At 44.7% G+C, this 11,852-nt stretch overlaps 1 protein-coding gene across 1 annotated transcript; it reads right to left on the bottom strand.

Annotated features, from left to right (window-relative positions):
* Nucleotides 1-1,700: 1,700 nt before the first annotated feature.
* On the bottom strand, nucleotides 1,701-10,024 carry LOC103051400 (uncharacterized). The gene is made up of 5 exons (XM_015887289.3): nucleotides 9,958-10,024; nucleotides 6,516-6,675; nucleotides 3,975-4,164; nucleotides 3,828-3,899; nucleotides 1,701-1,880 (listed from the first exon to the last, which is right to left on the bottom strand). Exons 1-5 carry the CDS (start codon nucleotides 10,022-10,024, stop codon nucleotides 1,734-1,736), a joined length of 636 nt encoding a protein of 211 aa, XP_015742775.2. The 3' UTR covers nucleotides 1,701-1,733.
* Nucleotides 10,025-11,852: the final 1,828 nt, after the last annotated feature.

Genomic DNA, 11,852 nt, shown 5'->3' with positions numbered 1-11,852 from the left:
CTGGAGTTTATTCCTCCTGGAGGAATCTGATGATCATCTATTTGGGAAGTATGCATGCATTGTGTGTTTACCAACACTATCCCTCTTTCTCCACATATTATTGATGCATCCTGCAATCCTGAAGCCTGATTTGCAGCAGGTAGAAGACATTTAGGAAAACAAGAGTGTTGGTTTTTTGTTTTTGTCTTAGTGTAAGGCTCTGAATTCAGTTCTGGCACTGAATATTCAGGGTGGCAGGGATCTGAAGTGACAGAATGGAGCTAATTGCTTTAGACTGGATGGAGATGCTTAAAAAAAAGAAAACTTGGCCAGATAAAGAACTCAAATTAAAAAAAAAAAAGAGCTCCACAGGGAATAACTTAAGAACTTTGTTTTCTCCCATGCTAGATTTTTTAAAATGATTTTTTGTGGATTTGATAGGAAGCATTAAGAAAATGTGTTCTGTCCTCACTGTATCCTCCCATCGCATGGCACATAGACACAGTTAAATGCAACTTTATTGACATTCATGAATTACAAATAGGATAGATGTGTGTAGGTATGTATATGCAGAGAAGCTACTCTCCAGTTTCTAGGCTGAGGGAGTTCTTCATCTGACTCTTCCGGTGTCAGAGGTTATTTGCGGTTTCAGGGTCTCCAGGCATTGCTAGGTCAACCCGAGTTTCCTCTTCCCTGTATTTTTTTTGGAAGCCATCATGTATTTTGTTCTAAAAAATGGTTAAAATTAAAGATTTTCTAATCGGTGTGCATGTACAAGGTTTCAGTTGCAAGTGCAACTAGTGAGAACAATTTGAGCCTGCTATACTTTTTTTTACCTCATTACTATCAGCCCACACATATCTTTCACGCATACACCAACATACACTCTTATAAAACTGATCCAGTGACAGAAGATTGCTATAACAAGTAGGATCTGCAAGAAAATGTGCTAGGTTCCAGATAGCCATGCCATTCCCTTTTCTAGGAGAGCCATTCCATTTCCTCCCGTTTTCCATAACCCCTGGCCCAGCAATCAGTCTATGTTCCTGGGTCATGGTATGCGTTCAGTTATCATTGGACTGGGCTTGTCTTTCTCTTCCTTTTTCCCTTCGTAAAGGTGCTTTGTATTTCTGCAGACGTTGAGGTTCTTCTATGTCTCCTGAAATCCCCTTCTTCTGCTTGGAGGATGTTATTTTCACTCCCAAAGGATTCTGAGATGATTATTAGTATAGACAAGTGTTTCTCAACCTTGGCAATTTGAATGCTGGCTGGGGAATTCTGGGAGTTGAAGTTCACACAACTTAGAGTTGCCAAGATTGAGACACACTGGTATAGACAGTAACTAAATGGACTTTACTATATAAAGTATTAGATGGCAAGGACAAACAATGTCATGTCCTGCCTATTGTGAGCTTCGAAGAGGCATTTGGCTGGCCTTTACTGGAACCCAAAATGCTGGACTTGATGGCTCTCCATCCATGTCTAATTAGCAAGACAATTCTCTATTTTGAGTGGAGCTTTCACATAACATGGATTTAAAGATAGGAATGCGGTTACAACCCAGGTATTTGAAAGGAGATCACTAAGCCAGGTTTGGGGTGTGGGAAGAGAGCAGGCTACCAAGATAGAAAAAGGGGAAAGGGTAGGCGTGGCAATCAGGATGTTTGGGCCCAGTCGTAGGAAGGAAAGGCTGCTACAGGGATATAGGGGGACTCCCCAGGTCAAGGACAAGGAACAGGTTATCAAAAGCTAGGTTAGAGATTCCTGTCTGCCTCTTTGACTGTCTGCCTGGGAGATGCTGCTCCACTGAATGATGCTGAGATGTTGGTGGTCCATGGACAAAGCCTTTGAAAGTGGGGAGAATTGGAAGTCACATCGTCCTTCTGCTTTGCTGGGGAGGGCTAGGGAGAGAGGGAAATGGGTTAGTTAGGAAACCTTGGCTTCTGGTTTCATCCACCTAAGATTATATCTATCCTAGATCAACCTGCTGCTCCCAGATGTTTTCTGAAGTACAGTTATCAGCAGCTGTACCCAGCATGGCCACTGGTCAGGAATGCATGCTGGTTGGGGAATTCTGGGAGTTGAAGTTCACACACCTTCAAGTTGCCAAGGTTGAGAAATACTGCATTATGTGTTGTAGCCCCATTAGGAAGGCCACGGTTCCATATGCCCTGGTCTGAGGACCTCTTCCCCCCTTCCTCCCTCCTCCGATCTCTAAACACAGATTGGAATGGGTTGTTCAGGGTCCCTGACCCTAATATGGAGAAAGACATATCAGAAGTTCTGTTGAGGGATGACTATTTTGACTTAAGTGACCTTGACTTGCTGTCTAACCCCAGAAGCTCCATACCAACTTTTGAGACACAGGGAACCTTTTTCCTGGGGATTTAGGAAACAGGTACAAGAAATTTAGCAGAGGCGCCATATATATATTTTAGGTTATATCCATACTGAGTTATTGTGAGAATAAAAATTGATGAAGGAAGAAATCATGTAGATTGGAGCTCCATGAGAGAAAATGGGATCTCAATGCGATAAATGTAAAAAGCAGTGATTGTCAACACTGCTGTAGCTTTTCTCTGTAGTTTGTTAGCACTACAAATTTTATGTTAATTAAGTAATTTACTGGAGCTAGCAACAGAAACAGGTGGATGTATAGAGAGTAAGGAAGATGATCTTGATGGAGATATGCAGGACCCATTTCTTAGGCAAAAGGGGCTGAAGCATTTTTTTTTTTTCAGGACAACAAGATAACTTTTGGAAGTGGCTCAGGCAGATACCAGACACCTCCCTAATTCACTGAACAATAAGAAGGAGCACAATCAGACTTGCAAGATTCTGTTATTACAGGTAGTCCTCATTGAACAACCACTTGTTCATTGACCATCTGGAGTCAATGATGGTGCTGAACGAGGAGGACTTATGACGGACCCTCATAGTTGTGGCTGTCGTAGCGTCCCCACAGTCACGTGATCACCATTTGTGACCTTCACTGCCAGCTTCTGACAAGCAAAGTCAATAGGAAAGCCAACAGGAAGTTGCATATGGTGATCATGTGACCATGGGACACTGTGACCATACAGGATTTGCCTAACAACAGCAACTGGGACTGCCGTAACTGCCATCACTAGCGTGATCACATTGACATCATGCTTTATGACCGCATTGCTTAGTGACAAGAGTTGCCAGTCCCAATTACCATCATTAAAGCGAGGACTACCTATATAGCCAATCTCAATAAAAATAGTTTTAGCCTTTCTGTGCAGTGGATTTCTTAGTCTAGTCTACCTAGTGGGGCTGATAACACATAAGCAGAGGAGTTCCTGGCTAATTGTTATTTTTTTAAGAAATGCAGCTTTTGGTATTAACTTCACCTCTGACCTGACATCCTTGTAATGACTTTTCTTCTCTAGCAAAATTTTATTCAGTTGATTAATATCCCTTATTTCATGCAGGAGCTCCTGCTTCCTATTTTCCCTACAGAACCCCTTCTGAGGTGTGTTGATGTCAGCCCTACTGCGGAATTCTGGGAGTTGAAGTGCACACCTCTTAAAGATGTGAAGGTTAAGAAACACTGACCTAGAGGGATGGATGAGCAAGAACGAGCTCGTTTAATTGCAAGCCATTCCTTGGCATGGCATCTGGGTGAGGGAGGGGCACTGCGGAGGCCAGCCATGCCCCACCGGAGATAGCTCGTCCCAGGCTCCCCTAGGGAAAGTCATGCCCGCTGCGGGGGCGGGGGGGGAGCTCCGAGGCGGTAAAGGAGAAATGCTCTCGGGAGAGTCGGCGAAGGGCTCCCGGAGAAAAGGGAGGGAAAGAGAGCCCGAGTGGGGAGACGGGAGACTTACTGGAGGGGCGGCGCTTGGCAGCGCCTCCGGGCAGCTCCGACGCGGGGCGCAGGTGATGACCGACGGCCGCATCTGAAAGATCGAGCCAGAGAGGGGCGTCAGGGCCGGAGAGAGGAGCGGGGCCAAAGGCGCCCGGAGCCGGCTTACCTGCTGCAGCTGGGCGACTGTGAGGGCGGGCTCCGAGGGGGGCTTCCTTAGGGGGCGTTTCTGTGGACACGAGGGGGGAAGCCCCCGAGAATCCCTGCAGGCGGCGGCGCTGGACGTGACGACGCAGGACACGGCGATGGGGGCAACCGGGAGCTGGGCGGCAGCAGGAGGCGCCACCTGCTCCAGAGAGCTGAGGGGGAGAGAGAGACACAGGAGCCGTCACCCATCGGCAGGGACGCTTGCTGGGCGGCACAGAGCTGGGTTAATGGCGTCTATCCTATATGCCTCTGCACGGGATCCAAACCCAGAGGAAGGCCGACTGACTGCAAGGGTGAAAATGAGCAAATCAGTCCAGCTTTGCCCGGCCGGGCGGGCTCCGGAAATGCCCGAACGGCCCGGCTGGGGTGACAAGCGGGCTTTTAGAAGCTGTAACCCAACACAGTATCAGACGGGTTGCGGGAACGATGTCGCCGTCCCCTCCTGTGACTGGATAGTCAGCCACGCCACCTGAGTAGTAGTAAAGCAAAGGTGCTCCTGAGCCATGTGCAGAGTGTCCTGTCCCTGCCAAGGAGTCACACCAAGGAGGCCTCATGCAGCACTATATCAAAGAGAAGCCTTTCATACTGCCCCTGTTGGGCACCACACACTTTCTTATGAAGATAAAATGTGGGTGAAAGACACCTCGGCTTATTATTTCAGACCCAAGATAGGTTAGGTTCTGTTTGTGCACCAGAAAAGAAAATCAGGGTCAGGAGACCTCAGATTATGGCTCCGTGCATAGGTGCAGCTGTCCATTTAATAGGGTGCTACCCAGTAAGACAGGGATGCATAACAGGGATGATATTCAAAACAGAAAGGACCATTTCCTCCCTCCCCACTCCCACCTCCCTCCACTAATGGCCTGATCTTTGTTCCTGGGATGATTTATATATTTTTGGAAATTTGTCTTCTAGAACAGGAAGAGGCTTGTGGTGTTCCGGATGCAGACTTCCCCACTGTGTGTGTGTAGCTATTGCATCACCTTTTGCACCTGGTGTGGCAGGGGCTAGGTCCAAAAAAAAGGGGATGGGACCAGGACAAAAATTACAATTTGATTTAATTAAAATGAAATCCATTAATTTCAATGAACTTGATCACTCTCGATATATTTTATCATGTTCTTCTTGTATCACCTTAAAAGAGTCATCTGTCCTGGCAACTTTTAGACAGGCTGTGGAATGTCAAGGTGTGCCTTCTCCCTTAAGATAAGCCCCTTACTCTTTGAATCAGTTCCAGGAATAGTCTTCCAGCCCAGAACATATCCATCCTGTCAGGCTTTTTCAGTTTTTTCCCCATTAATATAATACAAACAGAGGTGAAATGAACCTAAGATAGCCTACATATTTTATTCTTTTGCATTATGCATGGAAAATTGAAGTTAAGAATTAATGACTCACCCAGTACAATCGGATTTAAAATTCACAGTGTACCATTTAAGCTGGAATGTTTTTAAATTGGAAACATTTGCCTCTAGACAATGCTATATATCAGTCAGGACACTAGAATTTAAACCTTTTGAAAAAGAAAATAATGTCTGATTTACTAAAGTGGGTCCTTTTGCAAAGAACACATTCAACTCAATCCTGTGTTTGGGTGTGTGGGTTTTGTCCCACTGTTTGGAGACATGTTCATTGGGGAATATATTCACAGGCACTTATATATCGTAGCAGCTACAGAATGAAGGAGAAGGGTGAAGGCATTTCTAGCTGAGAGCTGGAAGTCAACCATTCAGACCTCTAGGGCTTCTCCAGAACCTCTGCTTCTCAGATAAGAAAAGACTAATACAGCTCTGAGACCACTGCCTAAAGAAAGAAGTACCTTAAAACAGGAGTTTCCCTCTGGAAAAAAGGGAGGAGGAAATGAGATCAGTGGGAACCCACTGTCTTGAGGGGCCAGGAGCACCTTGAAGTGACAAGGTCGTATGCTGGTAGGTTGTGGTGTGACTGGCATGAAAGGAAGTGTGTGTGTGTTTACGTAAGAGAATGCAAGAGACCCCCTGACTTTCTCCCCTGGAGTTAATGCCACTGTGGATGGAAAAAGTCCCTATGGGGTAGGAGATAAATCCAGAATAAAACTAACATCGAATTTCCAATAGGAGGTTTACTCTGAACTCTTGGTTGAAAAGGCTGAGCTATAAGCCAGGATATTTTTAGCCTAAATCTTGTACTTGTAAGCTCCAATAGGCAACTCTCAACATAGGTATGCTTCTTTGTGGATTTTTCTGCCTATGGTATTCCCCATCCCTTCTGGGTTTTTTTTTTTTTTTTTTAAAGGTAAAGGTTTCATCGAGTCACTCCTCTTTATCCTTTCTATGCAATAAAGAGGCAATACCATTGAGCTACCTTGCAGGGTTGTTATTCACAGAAAGTAAAACAGTCCTGCATGTTCCAAAAGGGGTTGTCATTCTTAAATGCGAAGATTCAGTCCCGGGGGTGTGTGTGTGGGGGGGGGGGGGAGTGGATTTTCCCCTAGTGCTACACTGCCCCTTACTGGTTTACTCACGCTGCAACAGGCAGGCATGCCAACCGCCTGACTTTGGAAGCCTTCTGGCCCTCGGGAAGTCTTCTCACATCGAGGCTGGGCTTGCGCTTGATGGAACAGGCGGGCAGCCGATGGGCTGGCAGACGGTGGAACCTCTGCTCGTTCTCAAAGGAAGAGTGGCCTGGCAAGAGGAAAGGTGGAGAAACCTTGGGGTGGGGGTGAGACCACTGTATTTCAGTTCTAGGAAATGCTGGGAGCCAGTGCTAAAATGGATCTTCTGGGGGAAAGCAGACTCTCACATCCGAGTTGTGTTTGTAAACATTCAGTTTGTGTTACGAATGCTGTTGATTGAAAGGACCAGGTTTGGCATTCATGTACTGTAGCCTTAAAAATAGCCCACTCAGCTAAAGATGCGTGGGTTCTTCCAGGACTCTCCTGAGTCCTAAGTGCTATCAATCAAAAGCCTTTCGCAACTCCATCTTTTCCTCTTTCATGGATTTTTAGGGAAACTATGGGAAAACGCAGGTTCAAGGCCTTCTATCAGTGTTTCTCAACCTTGGCAGCTTGAAGATGCGTGGACTTCAACTCCTAGAATTCCCCAGCCAGCCATGAAACATCTGATTTCCCAAGCAGCACTGGAGAATGAAATGGTGTCAAGTTTAACTAATGTGTAACCTTTCATTTCCGCTCTGTCAAAGGAAAGCAAGTGCTTCTGGCATTTATTGCTTTTAATGTTAGGTGATGAATTGGGTGTATGGGAAACAAAGATAAAAACATCAGGTTGGGCCATGTAAGGAGCTATTCCTAATGTACCATGTCCCTGTTCCCAGAGGTCCTATTATTGCTGGAACAGACATTGTTTAGGTAGCACGTTTCAGAAAACTGCCTTTCCAAATGCTTATCTTTAGCCTTTGTGGAGGCTATCCTAGCCAATTAGGGATCACTGTGATCACTTTTGCTAGGCTTCCTGACAATGTCGCAAGGGCCAGACCTATGTGAGGGTATCTCAAAACTACACCAGACTGAGGCAGGGGTTCCCACCTTCACCCTGAGCAAGCCGATGCTTTCACCCTGTTCTTCAGTTTCCCTGAAAAACACAGCCCAAACAGGTGTGACTTTTTCATGGCAGCCTGAATCTTTAATTCAGCTCAGGCCTTTTCAATATTCCCTGTCAGCTTAAACACAGCTCAGGTTCCACCTGCAAACTGGAAATTCCATTCTCTCCAGGATTCAAATCGTGTCTTTGACCGTCTGTGTAGCCTTAGGCAGGCCATTTTTTCAGCTTTTCTGCTCTGCCCCCAGTATCTAGTAGTGTTAATACTACAGTTCAAACTGTATAGTATAGTATAGTATAGTATAGTATAGTATAGTATAGTATAGTATAGTATAGTATAGTATAGTATAGTATAGTATAGTAGAAAGCTTACTATGTTATGACTATATGGGCATGTTCATGTAATTTTCTTGACTACAATATGTTAAGCGATTCACTCTTGCCTTCATCCAGGATGTTTTTTCCGATTTCCCAGTCTAGTCTACAATCTTGGGATTTCCTCTTGGTCTTCCATCCAAATACTCACCAGTTCCAAGCCTGTTTAGCTTTCAGAGATCAGCCAAGGTCAGCTAGATAGTGCTGTCTGCTACAGGCAGTATTGTAAGACTGACTGAAATAATGGGTTGGGGGAAATGTCATTATTTTGCCACATTGACCAGCAACATTGCACAGGTTGGGCATGTGGCACGCACAGGTTAGGCAGCCTGAATAAATGGCATAGGAATTGCAGCATTCCCCACTGTTATGGTTGCTGCAGAAAAGGACTTGATTGAGCCCTCCTGGTTCCTCCTTGTTTGTTTGAACATGGTCCACTGGCTTAATGCTTGGTCTATTCAAGCAGGTAGCTCCCTCACCTGCATGTTAAAGAGATGTAATACATTTCTTGGCAGGTTGAAGCATACAATTCCCCTGAATCTCTAAATTGGCCCTCCGGGAAGATGTTTGAGCTGAACTCTTCTGCCCTTATTAAAGTAGGTGGCATAATCGCTGTGACGAATGGTGCCTGTTCAGACAGGTTTGGTATGGCATTTGACACACATTTATAAGAGACACATCTGGACCTGCATTTTTACATGTGGGATGTGCTAATTAGCAGTGAACTGTGGCCCATTTGCAGGCCAGATTTCATTTGTTTCAAAGAATTAGGTGCCTTGGTCGATTGCAATTCCAAGAAGGAAAAAGAGTGATTTTGGAAAAACCCTTTGTAGCTGTAAAGGTTGAAGTCCACAAACAAAACATCATGTACCACAAGATCTTCAGTTGGCTGCTCTTGCTTGGGCATGACTTGAATAGTGGAATTCTTTAATACTTGGTTTCCCTGCCACAGATACTAAGTCCAAGTGCTTCCATTCCACAGTGAGGACTCCCAAAACCATTATTTTCATTAAGAGTAAATAAGAACCGCAGCAACTACAAAGAAAGTCAGGCCTGAATTTTAAATTACCACTACTCTCTCAACACATATCAAAAAGAAGCTTACACAGAAAAGAAAAAAAGCCACCTCATTTATCTGTTTCCATGGTCATATTCTCAAGTAATTTTAGAAAATCTTTCCAATTTAAAGGTAAATTATTTGGGGAAAACAACTCTTCCTTTCTGCTAAATACAGTATTACATGTTCTTGCCCCAAAGAGCTTCCAGACCAATGCTAGCAGTGCACAAGGCAATCCGTGGGACTGATTAGAACAGCGAGGTGACAAAGGAGTTGCAGATCCAAAAGCAATAATGATGATGTTGGGGGAAAAAAATCAATATTGGTGTGAGCAAACATATTAAAATTTGGACTATGCACTTGAGACTTTTGCATCTCCAGAGATGATAGTTTCAGGTTAGAAGGTGAAAAAATGAAATGATGGGGTGAGGTGGGGAGTGGGCTTGTTTGCTTCTGTAGAAGAGGGCAGCCTTGGGTGGCAATGGATGGTATTTTCGAGCAATAGCAGTTGGTCCTGGGGAGGACCAGGGATGCCAGAAAGGCAGAGTGCTGGTTCAAGAAGGACTATGGTCAGCTGGAGCCTCACGAACTGATTTTCATGCCCTGGGGATATTGCAAACAGATCTGCCCGCCTGTTTTGTGCAGGAGTAACAGCTGCTGCTGCTGCTGCTGCTGCAAAGAAGCCCTTCCCCTTCAAACCAGATTTTCCTAATCTGACTGATCCTGGATCACCCAGATTCAATGAAATGCATGCTCTTGAATCATTATATCCCCCTGCCTTCTGGGAATGAAGGAGAAGGTTGGACATTGGAATCGAGAGATTTTGATGGCTCCTACCTTAGCAAAAACCCCACAGAACCCTCAAGAGGAATTTTTGGCCCCTGAACCAATTCAACCCTGAATTACTCAACCAAAGCCTGAATATTGCCAAGCACCATAGCACTAAGGTGGGGGGAAAAAGGTTTTCAGATACTCACCTTCCAAGATATAGACTTTGAATCCACTGCTGATCCCTGTGGTGTAATGAAAATCAGCCAAGGCCATCACTGCCTGGGGGAAGGGACTGTCCACACAGGATGGATGCTCACCCTGGACAGTTGCAAGAATATTAAATTGACTGTAGAATTAGGGTGCCAAGGAGGTTCCCAGAACCTAAACGTTTCAGCCCTTCTTGTGCTCAAGAGGCAGGGACTTGCGGGATGTCAGCTCTAAATCCTTCTTTCTTTCTTTCTTTCTTTCTTTCTTTCTTTCTTTCTTTCTTTCTTTCTTTCTTTCTTTCTTTCTTTCTTTCTTTCTTTCTTTCTTTCTTTCTTTCTCTTTCCCCTCACCCTTCCTGCACTGAAAGTGTCCCCTTTCTTCAGAGTAGGGAGGGGATCACCAACTGCATGGACCCTACTGGTTGTCCTTTTACAAAAGTCACACCCTTGCACCGTATGCCACTTCCCTTCTTGAACTTTTTGGAGTGTGCCTCTGAAGGGGTGGGGCTTCAGTTGGCCAGTTGCAACAGGCCTGACACACGCCTCTCCAAACTTGTTAGCCCCCTCCGGGCAAGTGCGTGTGCCTGGATTGTGTCACTCCCTTGCTTTGTGTGAGTGCATGGGCAGGGCGGGGTTGGAATGGAAGTGAAAGGCACGGTGCCCTCCACAGAGGCAGGTGTGTTGGTAGTGAAAGAGGAGTGGGAAATGTTAGCCTTTTAGGGAGCATGTGATCAGTTTCAGGGGAATGATCAGGAACAGAGAGAAGAAAGGAACTGCCCGAAAGGCTGTAATTGTTTTCGGGAAGATTTGCTAATGTTGGTGGTGCTGATGATAATTTTTTTCTTCTTCCCATTTTTTTTTTTATTGTATTCTTTCATTGCTTTGCATCAATAATACAGTAAAACAGAACGTAATGGAATAATTTTGCAGCAAGTTAATTTCATTTTTTAAAACTATTTTGTTTATATTGATTGATGAATGACAAATAGAAAGATCTGGGCCTTTTGAAGAATCCAGGAGTCATTAATCAATATTCTGAAATATACTGATTCATATGATGACTTCAAATACTAAACTACATTTTGAATTGGGGGACTCCTTTACTCCCCCTCCCCAAAGACCCTGAAAAGACTGATGGAAAGAAAGATGTTGGTTGGAAGGATACATTATTGGTATAAGTCAGTGTTGTCCAAACTTGGCCACTTTAAGATGAGTGGTCTTCAACTCCCAGAATTCCCCAGCCAGCATGGCTGGCTGGGGAATTCTGGGAGTTGAAGTCCACTCATCTTAAAGTGGCCAAGTTTGGACAACATTGGTATAAGTCAAGAAATGAGAGAATTATTATTCAGGATTTGCATGTATGAGAATTTCAAGGGGAGCTTGCAGAGTGGGAGAAAGATGTGAGAACTGTCAGATCAACACAGAAAGCATCCTGGAACATTTTCTGGCGCAAGCTATAGCTTCTCTTTAAAAGTGACATGAAAATCCATGTAATAAGCAAATATTCACGAATCCTCACTTGGATTGGGCAACACACTCTGTGCGTATGTGTGCGCGCGCGCGCGTGCTGGTATGCATGTGGCTATGGACAGAGCTCTTGTGGGAACTGAAGGATGCTTGGAGAACCTGCCTAAAATAACTGATTTTGGGGAAGTCAGGATCTGTACTCTATTTTAAAGCAAACTTCCCCAATCTGATGCCCTCCAAATGTGTTGGACTTCAACAAATTCAAGAATCCCCTAGCTGGGACTATAGCTTGCCATACTAACTGGGTATCCTGGGAAGTTAAATCTAGTACATGTGAAGGGCACAAGGTTAGAAAAGCCTGTTTTAGAGTTTAAAAGTGCTTCAGATGCAGTAGCTTATATCTTTCCCAGCAAATCCTGATTAGGCAG

This window comes from Python bivittatus, unplaced genomic scaffold, assembly GCF_059951505.1.
Source record: "Python bivittatus isolate LINGU-HERP-01145 unplaced genomic scaffold, Pbiv_v1 ctg000220_np1212, whole genome shotgun sequence".
Lineage (NCBI taxonomy): Eukaryota > Metazoa > Chordata > Lepidosauria > Squamata > Pythonidae > Python > Python bivittatus.
The sequence above is the reverse complement of the archived record's forward strand: the minus strand, read 5'-3'. Positions and strand labels throughout refer to the sequence as shown.